Below are 17,635 nucleotides of genomic sequence, written 5' to 3'. Positions count from 1 at the left end.
ATGCTCTTTATACCGTCGATTGTATGGCTCGAAATTAGTAAAACGGGGCCATGGTGTCCCAATCGAGAATCGGTTTGTTGATATTGTCCGCAACAGACACACCGCAGTTTATCTAAATACATAAATTTCTTTTGAAATATGCCCCTCGTAAAATCTACCAAAGAAAACGACGTTTTACCTGGACTAACAGGTAATGGCACACACCATAAATCAAGATTAGAAGATGGATAAAGATTGTTTAGGTGAATACTTAAATAGGAAACATTAACAGAAAACATGTAAATAAGCTTTTTTGTATCGTTATAACTAAATTTATCTTCTTTGATAATCACATTTTATGACATAATAATTTTTAGCATGAAGAATTTAAATTTGATATTACAAAGCAGAATATTTCTCTTCTTTTGGGAGCTTTCATCAATTATTAGTTTGGATGGAGCAAACAATAATCAAGCTTGTGGTTGCCTCATGGTTTTTGGTGATGCTAATAAACGACTAAAGAATGAAGGAAAATATTGCTTTGTCTTCAATACTGCAAGAGGGTCAAGAGGGTAAGATGGACACTGAGGTGTTTCCTCCTGTGCAGATAGATTAAGGCCCACTTTTACCACCTCTAGTTAAAGTGGTTGTTAACTTTAACTAATGGTTAGCGCAAAAATCGGCTTTTACCACCATATTTACCTTGTTGATAGCGCTAACTATCAGTTATTTTCGGTCTATCCTTAACTATCGGTTTGGGGGTCCGGTTAAATATTTACCTCATTGATAAACTTGGTTCATGTATTCAAGGTTCAAGTATTTTTAACCAGATGACGTAACATAAATCTAACCTAAAATCATAATAAACGCTTACGTTCGCTCAAAACACCATAATAGTGAGTAAAACGGTGTGACAAAGGAGATAGAAACCTGTAATACCTCTTTTACACGTAGTCACCAACAGTCATTATAATATTCCCCTAGATTTTTACGTTAACTACTACATAGCCTATCCATTAGTTAGATCGAAATGGTAAAAGTCGTTTCGCAGTTAACTAATAGATAAACGTTATCTTATAGTTAGACTAACGACCAGTTTAACTAGAGGTGGTAAAAGCGGGCCTAAGAGAATTTCATCAAACCGAATTCATACTCGAAGACTGTGGCTTTATCAGAAGTTTTGAACGAGTCCATTGGAATATGATGGATTGTTACGGATTTGCATTTGTAAGTAGTAGTGGTAGAACGGATATCCGGCAACTATCCGCTATTTTTTAACAATTATTAACAATTTTTCGAATTTTTCAATTTTCGTTAAGTTTTAAAAATTCGTATAAAATCCACTTCTTGGAATATAATAATAATAATAATGCCTTTATTAATAGAAACAACAGAAAAAAAAAAGATTACAAATGTGCGCAGGGCAGAGTTAGGACCATAGTCCTCTCTACCACCCAACCCTGCGTTAACAAAAAAAAATCAAAAATTCAAAAAATAAAACATAAAACATTCGATCTTGACAATAACACTAATACCAATAAAACAGCCATTCAGAGAGAAAGTAATAAAAATAACACACATAGTAAAAAAAATCGAAAATGATATAAATTACTCATTAGCCCCATTCTGGTCACAGACAATGATCTCGCGGAGCCCTTTTTTGAAGGTGCTCAGTGGCAACGACTTAAGAGAACTTGGCAACGGGTTGTAAAGCCTGGGTAGATTAAAAGAGAAAGACCGTTGAAACAAAACCGAGCGGTGCTGAGGTGGAGTAATCAAGCCCTTGGATCTGATGTTCAAATTATGAACATCAGTCCGGAATGATATTTTATTATAAAGATAAGAAGGCGACTTAAATAAAAGTAATTTATGATAAAAAGTTAACAGATGTAATTTCCTCCTGTTAGCCATATTAAGCCAACCCACCTCCTTCAAAAAACATGTAACGTGATCTCTCAAACGCAACCCAAAAATCAGTCTCAGACAGGCGTTCTGAACTTTCTGAATACGGCCGGCAGTTACCTGATCCAGACAAGTGCCGTATACCGTGTCGCAAAAATTAAATTGGCTGAGTATCAAGGCGTCACACAGTCTCGCCCTAATGTCCCTAGATAAAAAGTTTTTAATATTATAAATAAGCTTCAGCGCCGCAAATGATTTACGGACCTTTAAAGTAACATGATCCCTAAATCTGACATCACAATCCATTAGGAGGCCAAGATTACGACAACAACCCGCAACGCCCAAGTCACCACTATCCAGCTCAATTCTAAAATGAGAGCAAGCGTTGCGGGCATTGCGTCTACCAAACAACAACATAACCGATTTTAAGGGATTCAATCTTAAGTTGTGACTGGCAGCCATTTTGGTAAACCGAGCAACATCACCCGCAATCCTAAGTTGGGCCACAGGAGCATCATCCTGTCTGAAAGAATAATATATCTGAGAATCATCGGCATAAAAATGAGCTTTAGAATATTTGAGACAATTTTGGAGACCAGAAGTATAAATGCTAAATAAGAGCGGACCCAATACAGAACCTTGTGGTACACCGGCCATTAATCCACGGGCAGCCGAGACGATTATGCCACAGGAAACGACCTGTCTTCGATCAGAAAGAAAATTCAATATTAAGGCAGCAGCATTAGTACAAAACCCAATGTACTTTGGAATCCAAAACTGTATAATTCACCGTATCAAATGCTTTCGAAAAGTCGAAAAGAATTAAAGCCGTAACCATGTCATCATCAGCTGCCCGCAGTATATCATCAGTTATATGCATCAATGCTGTACCACATCCATGATTTTTACGAAACCCAGACTGTGTCGTCGGCAAAACACTGCAACCCTCAACAAAAGATCTCATCAGGCAAAATACTAATCGGCCTAAGGTCACCACACGAAGTAGGATTGGCTATCTTAGGCAGTGGGATCACTTTAGCAGTTTTTCAAGCGTCTGGAAAAACTGAGTTAACTAAACAGTAGTTTATAATATGTGTTACAAAAGGTAGAATATGGGGACAGCACAGATGCAACATTAAGGAGTATGAGTATGAAAATTTCCCAAAGTGTTAATAAAAGTGTCCTCTTTCCAATGAACCAACCCGTTTTGAAAAATAACTTTTAGTTTTTGAGAAAACAATATTTAAAGTTTTGATAAAATTTTCGATGTTGCAATTTTCATCAATAATTTTCAAAATTCGCTATAAAATTAATTTCTTGAAGGATCCTTGTGGATATATCACCAATTATTAATTAAAGTATCTTCTTTTTATTACAAAAAGTCGTTTTGAAAAATCGCTTTTAGTTTTTGACAAATAAATTTTTGAAATGATCGATAATTTTTTGAATTTTGCAATTTTCGCCGATTAAGTTTTAAAAATTCGTATAAAATTGAGTTCTTGGAATATGAGTATGAAAATTTCCCAAAGTGTTAATAAAAGTGTCCTCTTTCTAATGAACCAACCCATTTTGAAAAATAACTTTTAGTTTTTGAGAAAACAATATTTGAAGTTTTGATAAAATTTTTGATGTTGCAATTTTTATCGATAATTTTTAAAATTCGCTATAAAATTAATTTTTTGAAGGATCCTTGTGGAAATATCACCAATTATTAATTAAAGTATCCTCTTTTTAATGCAAAAAGCCGTTTTGGAAAATCGCTTTTAGTTTTTGAGAAATAAATTTTTGAAATAATCGACAATTTTTTCGAATTTTGCAATTTTCATCGATTAAGTTATAAAAATCCGTATAAAATCTACTTCTTGGAATATGAGTATGAAAATTTCCCAAAGTGTTAATAAAAGTGTCCTCTTTCCAATGAATCAACATGTTTTGAAAAATAACTTTTAGTTTTTGAAAAAATAATATTTAAAGTTTTGATAAAATTTTCGATGTTGCAATTTTCATCGATAATTTTCAAAATTCGCTATAAAATTAATTTCTTGAAGGATCTTTGTGGAAATATCACCAATTATTATTTAAAGTATCCTCTTTTTAGAGTTGTTTCGTGAGTTAAATCAGCAGCAAAAAAGTTCATTTTCAGCTTTCTTATTAATTTCATTTTTATTCAAATATCGCAATAATGTGGCAATGCAGAAATGTGCCAGAAATTATAACCGGCCTCAATCACTATCCGTTCCATCACTAGTAAGTAGACTTAAGCGTTTCTGCTATCAGTTGTTCTAGTTCTAGGATTTAGTTCTAAGATGGGCTATAAACAGCTTCTCGCCGTGCAAAAAGTCGCAAAAGGCTGCAACTACTTAATTCAGCCAAACATCAATCACACACTAACTACAGAAAACTGGTTGTAAGCTAAGAAAATCTATGAGGAGGAAAGAATAGAATGAACCTAGATAAGATTGATAACGTGAAAAACTGACACCTTATCTATACCTTTTCAAGCACAAATTGGCACTAATCAGAATCAAAATGACATTAGTCAAAATCATATTGGCAATGTCAATTTCAAATTGGCATTAGTCAAAATCAAATTGACAATAATCAAAATTAAATTGGCATTAGTCAATATGAAATTGGCAATAAATAATATCATATTGGCATTAATCAACAAATTTAGCACTAATCAAAAGCAAATCGGCATTAATTTATATCTTGCATATTCAATGCAGAAGGGATAAATCGTTGGATGTGGGCAATAAACATTGCGCAATTGGCAACAGTAATCTTGTCCATATTATTATGAACGGTGTTCTCTAATTTCAGCATTCGATATTCTGTTTGAGTCAGATGATCCCGGTCAGCACCAGCCAAGATGTTATTTAGTTGTACAACCATATCTGCTTTTAATGCAGACCACGCTTGTTCAATAGGATTAAACATAGGGCTGTACGGACTTAGTCGTAAAAGTGTGTGGTGTTGAAATTCGTTTTCTGCAAAAACGTCTTCAATAGTAGAGTGGCATGGAGCATTATCAATAACTAATGCAACTCCAGTTTGGTAAAGGCCTTGCGCTCTTCTTAGGCATTGCCTCACAAATTCATTTGCTTCCGGCTTCTTGAAAGAGCCCTGCAACCTGCAGACACTGTTGTGCAGCGAGTCCCTTTTTTTGAACGACCCTGAGTCCGCGATATGAACAAATTAAAGTTTGTCTCGTCCATGTATATGATAGGTATATTTTGTGCTTGAAGATCCAATAAATTTTCTACATAAATACTCCTGCTTGTTTTCGTTTGAATACTATTCGCGTTCTCTGGTTCTCTACGAGCAGTCTTCAAAGTAAACATCAATCCATTGAGATGCTGTCGAACGCATTCGTTGGAGACATTGAGTGCAAAATCTTCACGGATTTTTTCACTCAGTCCTTTAAGAGTAATTTTAGGATTTTCTTCGACTGAACGTTCCATGAATTGACGGTGCTCATCAGTTATTTTAGCTCTACATTTACCTCCTCGCTGCTTTTCCGGTTGTTCTTGATTGTTAACCCATCGATACGGGGTTCTTTTTGGCACCTGTAGTACGTTTGCAAGATTACGCCAGTCACCATTGGCATTATACAAAGCGCAAATCTGTGTCCTCAGATTTGCAGCAGCATTTTTCTTTAAATAAGGCATCTCGTGTGAATATAATAGTTGAAATCTCGCAATAAATTACCATAAACTTGACAATAAAAGATAAGTTAACATTTGTTTGACACCGATTTATACATTTATTTTTCATGCCATCTTGATATTGTTTGGTGCCAATATGATATGGACTAAGGTCATTTTGATTTTGTTTAATGCCAATTTGCTTTTGATTAGTGCTAAATTTGTTGATTAATGCCAATATGATATTGTTTATTGCCAATTTGATATTGACTAATGCCCAAGGACAGTACAATCTAACAGGACTGCTACATCTATTGTTGTGACAACCTGCCCGCAAACTACGTCATACCATTTGCCACGCCCAGCTCTATGCGTTTGCTGTGGTTTTAGAGGTTATATCGTAGACGTATTCATATTATTTTTGAAGTTTTATTTTTGTAGACGTATTAATGTCTCTCATGTAACCTCTAAATCTCTAAAAACACACAGCAAACGCATAGTACTGAATGACAGTTAACAGGGCGTGGCAAATAGTGTGACGTAGAGTGCGGGCAACCAACCCGTAGTGGGCTACAAAAATACAATGCATGTAGCAGTCCTGTTAGATTCTACTGTCCTTGCTAATGCCATTTTAATTTTGATTATTGTCAATTTGATTTTGACTAATGCCAATTTGATTTTGATTAATGTCATTTTGATTCTGATTAGTGCCAATTTGTGCTTGAAAAGGTATAGAAGGAAGCTTTTAGATTTTTGGCGTTTCGCTACACTCGAAGTGATTAGCATTATGTTTTTGGTGGATCTCTGTTGAATCTTGCTGTTAATAACTCTCAAACTTTGTTTCTGATGATGGCCGAAACAAATTTAACAACAAAACATTTCTTTAATAATTTCAAAAACATTCTGAACTTGTTACTAAACTTTCTGACAACTAAGAAATTTTATCTAGAAGTTCCACAAGATAAATAATCTTCAAACAGATTCCGATAACTTTTATTTTCATTTTAATTTCATTTAATATGTTTAGCCAAAAGTTAAAGCACATGAAATCCAATACCGTTGAAGTCGATTTAATACAACCAGTAGTGTTAACGGTTCAATAATTCTTGTCGCTTTTAATTTAGAACGTTATCGATGCGGTTGGAATTTAATAACTTTAGAATATTGAAGGTATTCAATTATCAATGGAGGCGGCAATACAAAAAAAAGTTAAAAATTAATAATAACGTGAAATGGTAGGGATAAAAGGTTAAAATGAATGCTGTAAAAAGTGATTCATTGCCGCTGAAAAAAAAATGTAACTGAAAGCCCGAGAAATGACAAACTGCCGGCGGATGCTCGAACAGTTACACCCACGGTTGAAAAAAAAGGTGGTCTTCGTAGGCTAGGGTCCCAATTTGTCACAGGTGACAATAAAAATAGATTTTTTGGGTTAAACATCCGACGAGGGTTGTGTCAGAAATTAATGAATAAAAAAAAAATAACAACAAAAATAATTTTATACATTTTTTAATATACTCAATCTTTACATTTATAAAATTACTAATCTAATGACTAGATCTCACCGTCTATTTCCAAAGAACATATTTACAACATTAACTTACTTAAAGATGATTTTTGAATTTCAAAAATCCCTTTTCCTTTTTTTGAATCACAAAATTTACAAAAAAAATTTAAATTTTCAATAATGAAAATATTTCTTTTTTAATTTCTTTATCTTCCATAAAAAAATCTTCTCGGCGTCTTAGACCCAGACGTACCTCTGTTGGTTCGTATTTTCACCAGATGTGCCTGATGATAAAAGATTCCACGTCAATTTAAAAGAATCACTAATACACAAAACAACACAGAAAAAAAGAAAAAAAAACACACTGTATGTAATATAATGTATGTACCGCTATTTTATTAATTTATTTTTCCTATTTTCTTGTTAAATGTAACAAAATAATAAAATTTATGACACGCGCCCGCTCATGTTACAAAATAAAAAAACCTTAACAAGAAAAAGGAAAAAATATTAATATAATTATTATTAGGAGATTTTTTAAAATTAACAACATCTACTTTTACACTTATTAGTATTGTAAAGAGGTGCGGTTAGTAATTTATCCTGGCACGTTTTAATTATCTCGTACTCCAAGTACACGTCGTGTTTTCATATTAAACATTGTCCTCGAAATTAGTTTCGGGCAAAATTTTCATTAAATTCCGTCACGTTAGTTTAAGCCCTTTGTTCTTATGCCGATAAATAAGAATGAACGGCGTGTATTATGTTAATTAAAATACGAACGTTGTATATTAATTCGGTGGAAAGGGAAAACTTCACTGTGTGTCCCGGAAACTGCAAATTTGTGGGAATCTGACCGACGCGACGTTTTTATTTCTAGGCGTAATATTTATAATTTATCGCGCTCATCTCGTATCTTGGAACATTGTCAAATCGTCTTTTATTTTCACATATTATAAATATTAACGCCGTTTATTATCTAAATATAAATACATTCGTTTCAGACAAATTACACTTTTTAACCCCATTATTTTTACTTTTAGATTGATCTCTACAAAAATAGAAATCAACTTTATCGATTCGTATAAATACAGCGTGGAAAACTTAATGTTCATTGTTCGCCAAAAGATATAAAAGCGTTTGCTTCCAATCCGTATCGATAAACAAAAAATACGGCGCGAGTCGTAATGTTTACACTACGATATTGTAAAGTTGGTTTAGAAGCACGGTGAAATTGTAATTTAACTTTCAATTTTCGTACCTAACAAACTATTTATTTAAAACAAACAAGTTTTATTGTATGAAGTGATTATGTCTTTTTGATATCAAAAAGATAAATTGTTAAATGGGTTCGTTTAGTTATTTTATGTGGAGTTAAAATGGATTAAATTAGACTTATACTATGAATTTCACTAAAGATGTAATATCAGAGCATTATTACACGATCTTTCTAATAAAATTTGTTCGAAATATTTATAATAACCGCTTTTGTCCAATAGCGGACGACTTTGATTCACCGAAAAAGTTTATTTCTCTTCCCGTGTCGAATCTATTGGTAAGTACACGTGAGAAACGTGTTTTGATCGGCGCGGCGGTCCGGCCGAGGGTTGGGCCGATTACCTGAATCTGATTTACGATTTGCCATTGGACGTCGAAAAACAGTTCCCGTGAGGTTATTATAAACATTTGGAAACAAGTTATTAGAAAGATCGCTTCAGAATAATGTATCCTACAACCGTATAATGTTCTGATGCGAAAGATACCGGACACCTGTATACAAAAATATATTTCCATAGAAATCAATGCCGTTCAACCCATCAGCCTAACGTCATTTCTGTTGAAAACCCTTGAAAAAGTTTTGGAACGGTATATCCGTATGGTGCTATTGATGTCTGGTCCACTGAGTCGCCACCGGTATGCTTATCAAGCGGGAAAATTAGCAGAATTGGCTCTACACAACTTAGTTGGTAAAGTATCCAGGACGCTGCAATCTTGGTTTGTGCGTTTCTGGATATAGAAGGAGCGTTCAACAACGCAATACCACAATCTCTTGAAAGAGCTGCTCTTGACAGGGGAGTGGAAGCAACTATAGCGGGTTGGATCAGCAATATGCTTGATAGTAGAATAGTTTCTACTTCACTCCACTCCAGGCCGGGAGGTGTTATCTCCCCTGCTTTGGTCCCTCCTGGTTGACGATCTGATTGCGATAGTCGAAGCCATTGGTGTAGAAATACAATCTTATGCTGATGGTATTGCCGTTATGGTCAAAGGAACCCTACATACCATTTGCGCTTGGTGTAAGGGAGAGAACCTCTCGATAAATCAGCAAAAGACAATTGTTGTGCCCTTCACCAGGAAACGAAAGTTGGATGGACTAATCCGCCCAACTATCCAAGGTGAAGAAATTCCTCTCTCAAAGGAAGTCAAATATCTAGGAGTAATTCTAGACAAAACCCTGTCATGGAATGGACATTTGTAGGGAGTTTTACATAAAGACTTTATTGGCTCTATGTGACTGTGGTTAGACCTATGATCACATACGGAGAATCAACGAGTAGCTGGATTGGCAACCTCTAGTGCGATAAGCACAATGCCAACACTAGCAATGGAGGTTCTGCTGATTTAAGCCATATGCTCAAAACTGTACCGACATGTCCTACCAATGGTCTGCGGAAGGCATTATAAGCACTGATACTGTGCTATCAATGCCGTCAGATTTGGCGGGATCACTATCAGTGATTAATGTTCGATACCAGATTGTGCTGCCTAAGCGACAGTCCTGGATCGAAAATAAAAATTCTTTGGTTCAGGCAGATATTTGCATGTTCACAGATGGATTAAAAACTATTGAAGGGCTCAGAGCAGGAGTATACTGCCAGACAGCTCGAATTAAGCAAGCTTATAGCCTGGGTACATACTGTACTGTATTCCAGGCGGAAGTATTTGCTATTGACATGGGTGCTAAAATTCTTCTTGAGAGAGGGGTGAAGAACATGACAGTACGAATTTTCTCAGACAGTCAAGCCGCTCTCCAGGCGCTGCAAGCCGTGAAAACGATGTCGACTCTGGTTAATGATAGCAAGAGAACATTAAACACGCTGAGTTGTGATAACAGAGTTTCTCTGGGGTTGCTGATAATGAAGCGGCAGATGAGCTAGCACAAGAAGGCAGCGCTAAAGCGTTTGTAGGACCGAACCAGCAGTTGGTTTATCATTTGCGATGGCCAAATAGAGGATTGGACTGTGGGCTGAAGAAAGACTTCGCCTACTGTGGACCAAAGGATCTGAATAACCTTTCACCGTGTAAGGTATTAATGTTCGTTAAGTGCATTGGACTGCACGGTGAAATTTGATAACGATATCTATCGGGGTACAATAGATCCTTAGGGTCGCGGTGCAAGGTTGGGTCCGGCTACCTGATATGTAGTCTATTTAATGTTATGTAATGTGTTAAGTAATGTAATTACTGCATTCATATATTGCGAGTATAGTTACTTAAATAGGTATTTTTAAGCATTTAAGATATCCACACAAAATTATCATTGAAATAAACATTTTTTTATAGATTTCATAGATTTTTGTAAAGTTCAACATTATTATTATTCACATTCTATACTAATTATTACTTTTTAGAAACAACACCAAATGAGAGAAATCTATAGAAGAAATGAAAAGACAGACATAAAACACAAAAAGACAAGATGTTGTCAATACCACTGGTGAACACGGCCAAAAACAGGATAGGCAGGAAATAGCAGGGTAATGCTTTAGATCGTATCTGCTTAACTTTGGGAACATTCATCACGTTAATGTCCAAATGCAAGAATTTCGCCCAATAGATGGCCAAATTGCAACTGATCTTATTATGCTTTATACAAAAGTTGTCCAAAATTCAGAAAATATGATGGGTACATATAAAAAAACTACAAGGAATTTGGCAAGTAAATTAGCATTTATCTAAGGATTCCTAATAGCTCATATATCTTCAAGGGTTGATTCTTACTTTAATACAAATATGTGTAATATGTAAATAAGTAGACCTACATTAACGATTTTTTATTGCAGAAAATCAAATTGACTTGGAATGCCAACGGAATTATTTAGCACTCTCAACAATTATTATATTGGAAAGATTTTGGTAATGCTTCAAGAAAAGATATCGCCAAATCCAGCTAATTCTGACAAAGGACCTCCTGATCTTCATCCTTACAAGCTTCGGTTCATATCCATACTAAAAATTCTTCTATGATTTACAAATTTTACGTAGAATTTGAACAAAATTTAGCAGTCTTAATAATTATTATATTGGAAATATTGGAAAGATCTCGGTAATGCTTCAGAGAGAGATGTTGAGAAAAACATCAATTCGGCATCGTTCAGAACTACAAATTTTGAGAAACACCACGTAGCGCATTTTGACAAAGAGCCTCCTGATTTTCATCTTTACAAGGTTTAGCTCATATCCACACAACGCCGTCATTTCGGCCAATGAGTTTTGAAACAAAATGAAATGAAATTTGGTGAGGATTTTGACATTCTCACATCTATGATAAATAATCCAACCTGAATGACAAGAAATATTTCCTGCGTGGTTTCAAAAATAGTTTTTAGATATAAACATTAATTTCAGAATTGTTCTGGAACTCGTCAACCCAAGATTTTGAAAATTCTTTTATGATTTACAAATTTTACGTAGAACTTGAGCAAAATTTAGCAGTCTTAATAATTATTATATTGGAAAGGTCCAGAAAGAGATGTTGAGAAAAACATGAATTCTGCATCGTTCAGAACTTAAAATTTTGAGAAATACCACGCAGCGCATTTTGACGAAGCCTCCTGATTTTCATCTTTACAAGGTTTAACTCATATCCACACAACATACAACGCTGTCATTTCGATCAATGAGTTTTGGAACAAAATGAAATGAAATTTGGTGCGGATTTTGGCATTCTCACATCTATGATAATCAATCCAACCTCAATGATAAGAAATATTTACTCTTCTATGATTTACAAATTTTACATAGAACTTGAGCCAGATTTTGCAGTCTGAACATCAATTCGGCATTGTTCAGAACTTCAAATTTTGAGAAACATCACGCAGCTAATTTTGACGGAGAACCTCCTGATCTTCATCCTTATAAGGTTTAGCTCATTCTGTGTCATGCTCCGGATACCGATCTTTTTTAACACTCCTCTAATTTTCATATTTTTGAAAAATTCTCTACATTGATGCATCTGGGAGCAAAAATGTAACAGGACATTGTGTTAAGGGTACAATTTGCTACAACTTTTCTTGTGAAAGTTTTTCTGTATTATAGTCCGAATACCGATTTTTTTAACACTCTTCTAATTTTCATATTTTTGAAAAATTCTCTATATTAATGGATTTGGGAGCTTTCGGTCAATGAGTGTTGGAACAAAATGAAATGAAATTTGATGCAAATTTTGGCATTCTCACATCTATGATAATCAATCCAACCTGAATGATAAGAAATATTTCCTGCGTGGTAGAGCAGAGATATTTTTTGAGTATCCGATACTCTGTACGCGGATACTTTTCAAATTTTGTATCCGGTATCCGTGACTAAATCTGAAAGTATCCGGATACTTTTTTCGGTGTTCGGATACCTATTAATAGAGTTTTTTTATTTCCTATTCTATTGTCACACACGTACATATACACCAGAGAGTTTGAATCCCCATTTTTTTTCAGTTTCTTCTACTATTGTACATGTTTTGTGACTACATCAATAATTGTGGCTTTACATGTTGGAAGATAGTTGTACACTAAATATCCCCTTTTAGAAAAAATTCAAAGAGCCCATTTCGTAGCAAGTGTACACTAAATTTCCCCAACGAGAGACCACTCGAGAAAAATATAGGAGAAAAGATTAGGAGTCACTATAAGTAAAATATGGATGACATATATTAGTTTAACAATAATTTAGGTCATTTTAAAAGTATTTGAGAATGTATCCGAAAACTGCCGGATACATGTATCCGGATACTCTTATGGAGAAAGTATCCGTACTTTTTTAAAAAGCTATCCGGATACATTGTAGGTATCCGGTACTCGAATACTTTTTTCCTGTATCCGGCCCAGCTCTGCTGCGTGGTCTCGAAAATAGTTTTTAGGCATAAACATCAATTCCAGAAGTATTCTGGAACCCGTCAACCCAAGATTTTGAAAGTTCTTTTATGATTTACAAATTTTACGTAGAACTTGAACTACTCTTGCTTCAGAAAGAGATGTCGAGAAAACCCAGAAACATCAATTTGAATCGTTTAGAATTTCAAATTTTGAGAAACACCACGCAGCTAATTCTGACGAAGGGCCTCCTAATCTTTCTCCTTATAAGCTTCAGCTCATATCCATACCACGTCAATGAGGCTTGGAACAAAATGAAGTGAAATTTGTATAAACATCAAATTATAAACATCAATTCGAGAAGTTTTCTTACGTATCAACACAAGATTTTGAAAATTCTTTTATGATTTACAAATTTTACATAGAACTTGAGCAAAATTAAATTTTTAACTAATTATATATTTAACATTAATAATAGCTTAGTATAATTATGTTAAGAACTCAAGATATGTTTACTCTGGAATTTAGCACGTAGACAACAAGAATAATAAAAGTTCAAAGAGAAATATGCTTTGACTATGAACTGAAACGAGTGTAATTGGACGAATTCAACAAGATAAAAGACCTTGTTCTTGTTCAGTCTATTTTATTATATATAACAGAAATTGAAGAATAAAAAGAAATGTGGGTAAAAATGAAAATGAGATAATAATAAACAAATATGATTCTGAATCGATTAAATGCATTGGTTTTAGATGTAGACGGAGTGTTAATAAATGGTTTTAGAAGATTTAAATTTATAGTTGTCGCTAATTTTCCGTACGGCCGCGCTCAACAGCATGTCCCAGATCTATATTTAAGCACGGACTTATTATTGCCACGACTACAAAACCGTCTGCAAACTAAAAACAAACAGAGCGCTTTTCCCATTAGGCGGACCCGTCCGGAACGGTTTAACAATGCGTCGTTCCTAGTTGCTAGACGTCGTTATAAGCTAAGGTAAGCGTTTTGGCAACAAACCACACCAAACGTAAAGTTATCCAACTCGAAAGTTATTCAACACAATCCTCAAGAAACTTATGAGAACTTTAAGCAAAACTCAACAAAAAAAAATTACAATCAACTTACCAGCTTCAAAATTTTCTTTTAACCTCCTCCACTGTCTTGCTTGATGAAGGGAATATATCGAAATCACCAAAAAGAAAACTATACAAGATAAAATCGCAACGCTCAACGCGATAGCTTGCCAATCCCAAATGAGTGTTTCAACTTTCGAAAATGGAACCTCAGTGGAAATTTGCAACGTACTTTCAACAATCGGAAGATGCTCTTCTTTTCTCCTATGGTCCCTATTCATATGATGATGCCTATGATTATGGATATCATTTTCGCTACGTACAATCGCTGCCACTTTACTAAACGGCGAACAAACAGTGTCTTGGTGAATTTCGCATGGTCTAAAAACAACCATCCCTTTTTTATCATCGCATATCGTGCAATTTACGCAACTTTGAAGATCATGGTTATAATACTGCTCCCTTCTTGTACACACTGAAGCAAGAGTTAGTGTAAAAATAATAGGTAGCAGTAAAAACGTTGCATTCGTCATCTGCAAAAAAATAAGAAATGATTAAAAAATAATCGGAGTTGGTGTTACATAAACACACACAGTTTAATGTCTGTAATATTGAACTAATCGGTTCATAAAGAACTATAATTATGCAATCGCACAAGGTAACACGTGCAACACGAGACTAAGACCAATTCACATCGAAAACAACATTACACATTAGTGTGTATGTGTGTGGGGCCAAAAGCAAAAACACAAAGCAACGTTCGTGATTACCAATTCACCGCAAGAACGTGCCAAGTTGCAAATTAAGCTTGTTGGCCGCGTTAACACGACTAGACATCGTATTTGTCGTAATTGAAACCACAATTATCATGATTTTTAATGAAAAAAATAAACGTTTTTTTTTGTTTAGGTTTAACAAAATGATTCTAACAAGTGTTTGGTGGTTATACGATACAAGAGGATCATGTTACACCACTTTAGCTTTGTTTTGAGGTGGTCCTCAAGACCTAACTAAACAATGAAGTAAGAGAGAAAATGAATGGGTGTTTGTCTCAAAACTGAAGTTAGAAAGTTACTTTGCTTACAATTAATGAAGAAGAGACTGTAATTGTTGCAATGAACCGGAAATGTTCTAAATTATTGATTTTAATGGAAAGAAAATTAATTCAAATTTAGAACGTATTTATTAAGGTAAAGAAATTAATTTAATGACTATTTCATTTATCTTCAAAGTTATAACAATGACATTTAGAGTCGTAGTAGCTTTTAGTTCCGGATTGAAATCTAACTATTAGAAACTGGAACAAACTTTACAGATACATCTCGCTAACTTAGATTAAAATGAAGACAAATAAAGCAAATTTAACTTTCTCAACCACCAAGCCGATTATTATAATCACAAAAATATAACTTACTTTTTCCCAAAAAAATGTTTATACTTTATTAACACTAACACGTAAATAATCAAACAAACCGCGTAAATAATCTTCGTTCGTAAGAAGTCGCATCGTTCCCGAGGATATTTTAAACGCGGTGCTGCGTACGCGTTAGCAGCAAAGACTTAAAGCTGACTGCGGCTTCTCTCCGTCGACTTCCACCGTATTTAGTTTCAGTGTGCGTCGGTTTTTCGTCCGGTAGGAAAGGGTAGACCGAAGACAGCCGGCCATATGTTCCTTCTGGTGTGCCGTGAAGAACGTGCGTCCTACACGAAAAAAGGGACCAAACTAACCAAGAGGGACGTTGCCAGCGATTCTTTTCATTCCCCGACGTGATTGAAACGTTTATTTTTTTTATATTCGTTTAGCGGCGATGAAAAATTTGTTCAGAAAATTGAAACCGGAGAGTTGAAGAATTGAGATGAAGGATTCAATTATTAAATGGGACGAATTATTCTACCGGAACGATACAAATTACTTCAGTATTAATAATAAGAAAAGTAGAGGAAAAATAATAATGTTTTTGAGATGATATGAATACAAAGTTAATTTATGTGGAAATATATTAATTATTAATTCTCGGAAAGTGCCATTTTAGACATAAGACATTTTGCAACTTGTCCAAAAATATCTATAATATAGTTGTGCAGAAAACCGCTTTTTAATAGATATGTTCTTGAAGATTTCCAACTTGTGGTAATTAAATTGGAATGGAGCTGGCGAGAGATGGAAACCAGGTTGGAGATATACGAAGAAGAATATTGCGCAAATTTAAGGATATGCACAGGAACACAAATTCCGAATATGTAAAATAATTGTAAGGTCTATAATGATATATGGCTGTAAGACCTGGACGCTAACTCAGAATAACTACTTAACAGTCCACATTTGAGTGATTCTCTTTAACATAGTTATGGAGAAGACTGCTTTTTAATAGTTCTTTAATGTTCTTGAAGATTTCCAACTTGTTGTGATTAAATTGGAATGGAGCTAGAGAAAGCTGAAAGCCTTATTGGGGATATACGAAAAAGAATACCGCTGGCCAATAAAGCTTAGTATGCAATAGCCTATATCATCATATCTAGGGATATGCACAAGAACACAAAGTTCCGAATTTGTAAAATAATTGTAAGGTCTATAATGATATATGGCTGTAAGACCTGGACGTTAACTCAGAATAACTACTTAACAGTCCCCATTTGAGTGATTCTCTTTAACATAGTTATGGAGAAGGCTGCTTTTTAATAGATATGCTCTTAAAGATTTCCAACCTGTGGTGATTAAATTGGAACGGAGCTGGAGAAGCCTTATTGGGGATATACGAAGAAGAATACTGCTGGCCAACAGAGCTTAGTATGCAATAGCCTATATCATCAAATCTAGGGATATGCACAAGAACACAAAGTTCCGAATTTGTAAAATAATTGTGAGGTCTATAATGATATATGGGTGTAAGACCTGGACGCTAACTAAGAATAATTACTTAACAGTCCACATTTGAGTGATTCTTTTTAACATAGTTATGGAAAAGGCTGCTTTTTAATAGATATGTTCTTGAAGATTTCCAACTTGTTGTGATTAAATTGGAATGGAGCTGGCGAGAGCTGGAAGCTAGATTGGGGATATACGCAGAAGAATACTGCTGGCCAACAGAACTTAGTATGCAATAGCCTATATCATCAAATCTAGGGATATGCACAAGAACACAAAGTTCCGAATCTGTAAAATAATTCTAAGGTCTATAATGATATATGGCTGTAAGACATGGACGCTAACTCAGAATAACTACTTAACAGTCCACATTTGAGTGATTCTTTTTAACATAGTTATGGAGAAAGCTGCTTTTTAATAGATATGTTCTTGAAGATTTCCAACCTGTGGTGATTAAATTGGAATGGAGCTGGAGAAAGCAGAAAGCCTTATTGGGAATATACGAAGAAGAATACTGCTGACCAATAAAGCTTAGTATGCAATAGCCTATATCATCAAATCTAGGGATA

The 17,635-nt window shown here is 34.6% G+C and overlaps 1 protein-coding gene across 2 annotated transcripts in view; it reads right to left on the bottom strand.

The window, feature by feature from the left end:
* The window catches only part of LOC111423484 (Tumor necrosis factor receptor superfamily member wengen), a 51,896-nt gene that overhangs the window by 16,862 nt on the left and 17,399 nt on the right, over nt 1-17,635 (bottom strand). The window contains exons 1-2 of one of the 2 annotated variants that reach the window (XM_023056713.2): nt 15,615-15,795; nt 14,253-14,733 (exon numbers count right to left, since the gene is read on the bottom strand). In XM_023056713.2, coding sequence (XP_022912481.1) covers nt 14,253-14,733 — 481 coding nt within the window. In that variant the 5' untranslated portion in view covers nt 15,615-15,795. Of the gene's footprint in view, nt 1-14,252; nt 14,734-15,614; nt 15,796-17,635 lie in introns of those variants that run through there. The other variant, XM_023056714.2, reaches the window with a different exon arrangement.

Source organism: Onthophagus taurus, chromosome 11 (genome assembly GCF_036711975.1).
Source record: "Onthophagus taurus isolate NC chromosome 11, IU_Otau_3.0, whole genome shotgun sequence".
NCBI lineage: Eukaryota > Metazoa > Arthropoda > Insecta > Coleoptera > Scarabaeidae > Onthophagus > Onthophagus taurus.
The sequence above is the reverse complement of the archived record's forward strand: the minus strand, read 5'-3'. Positions and strand labels throughout refer to the sequence as shown.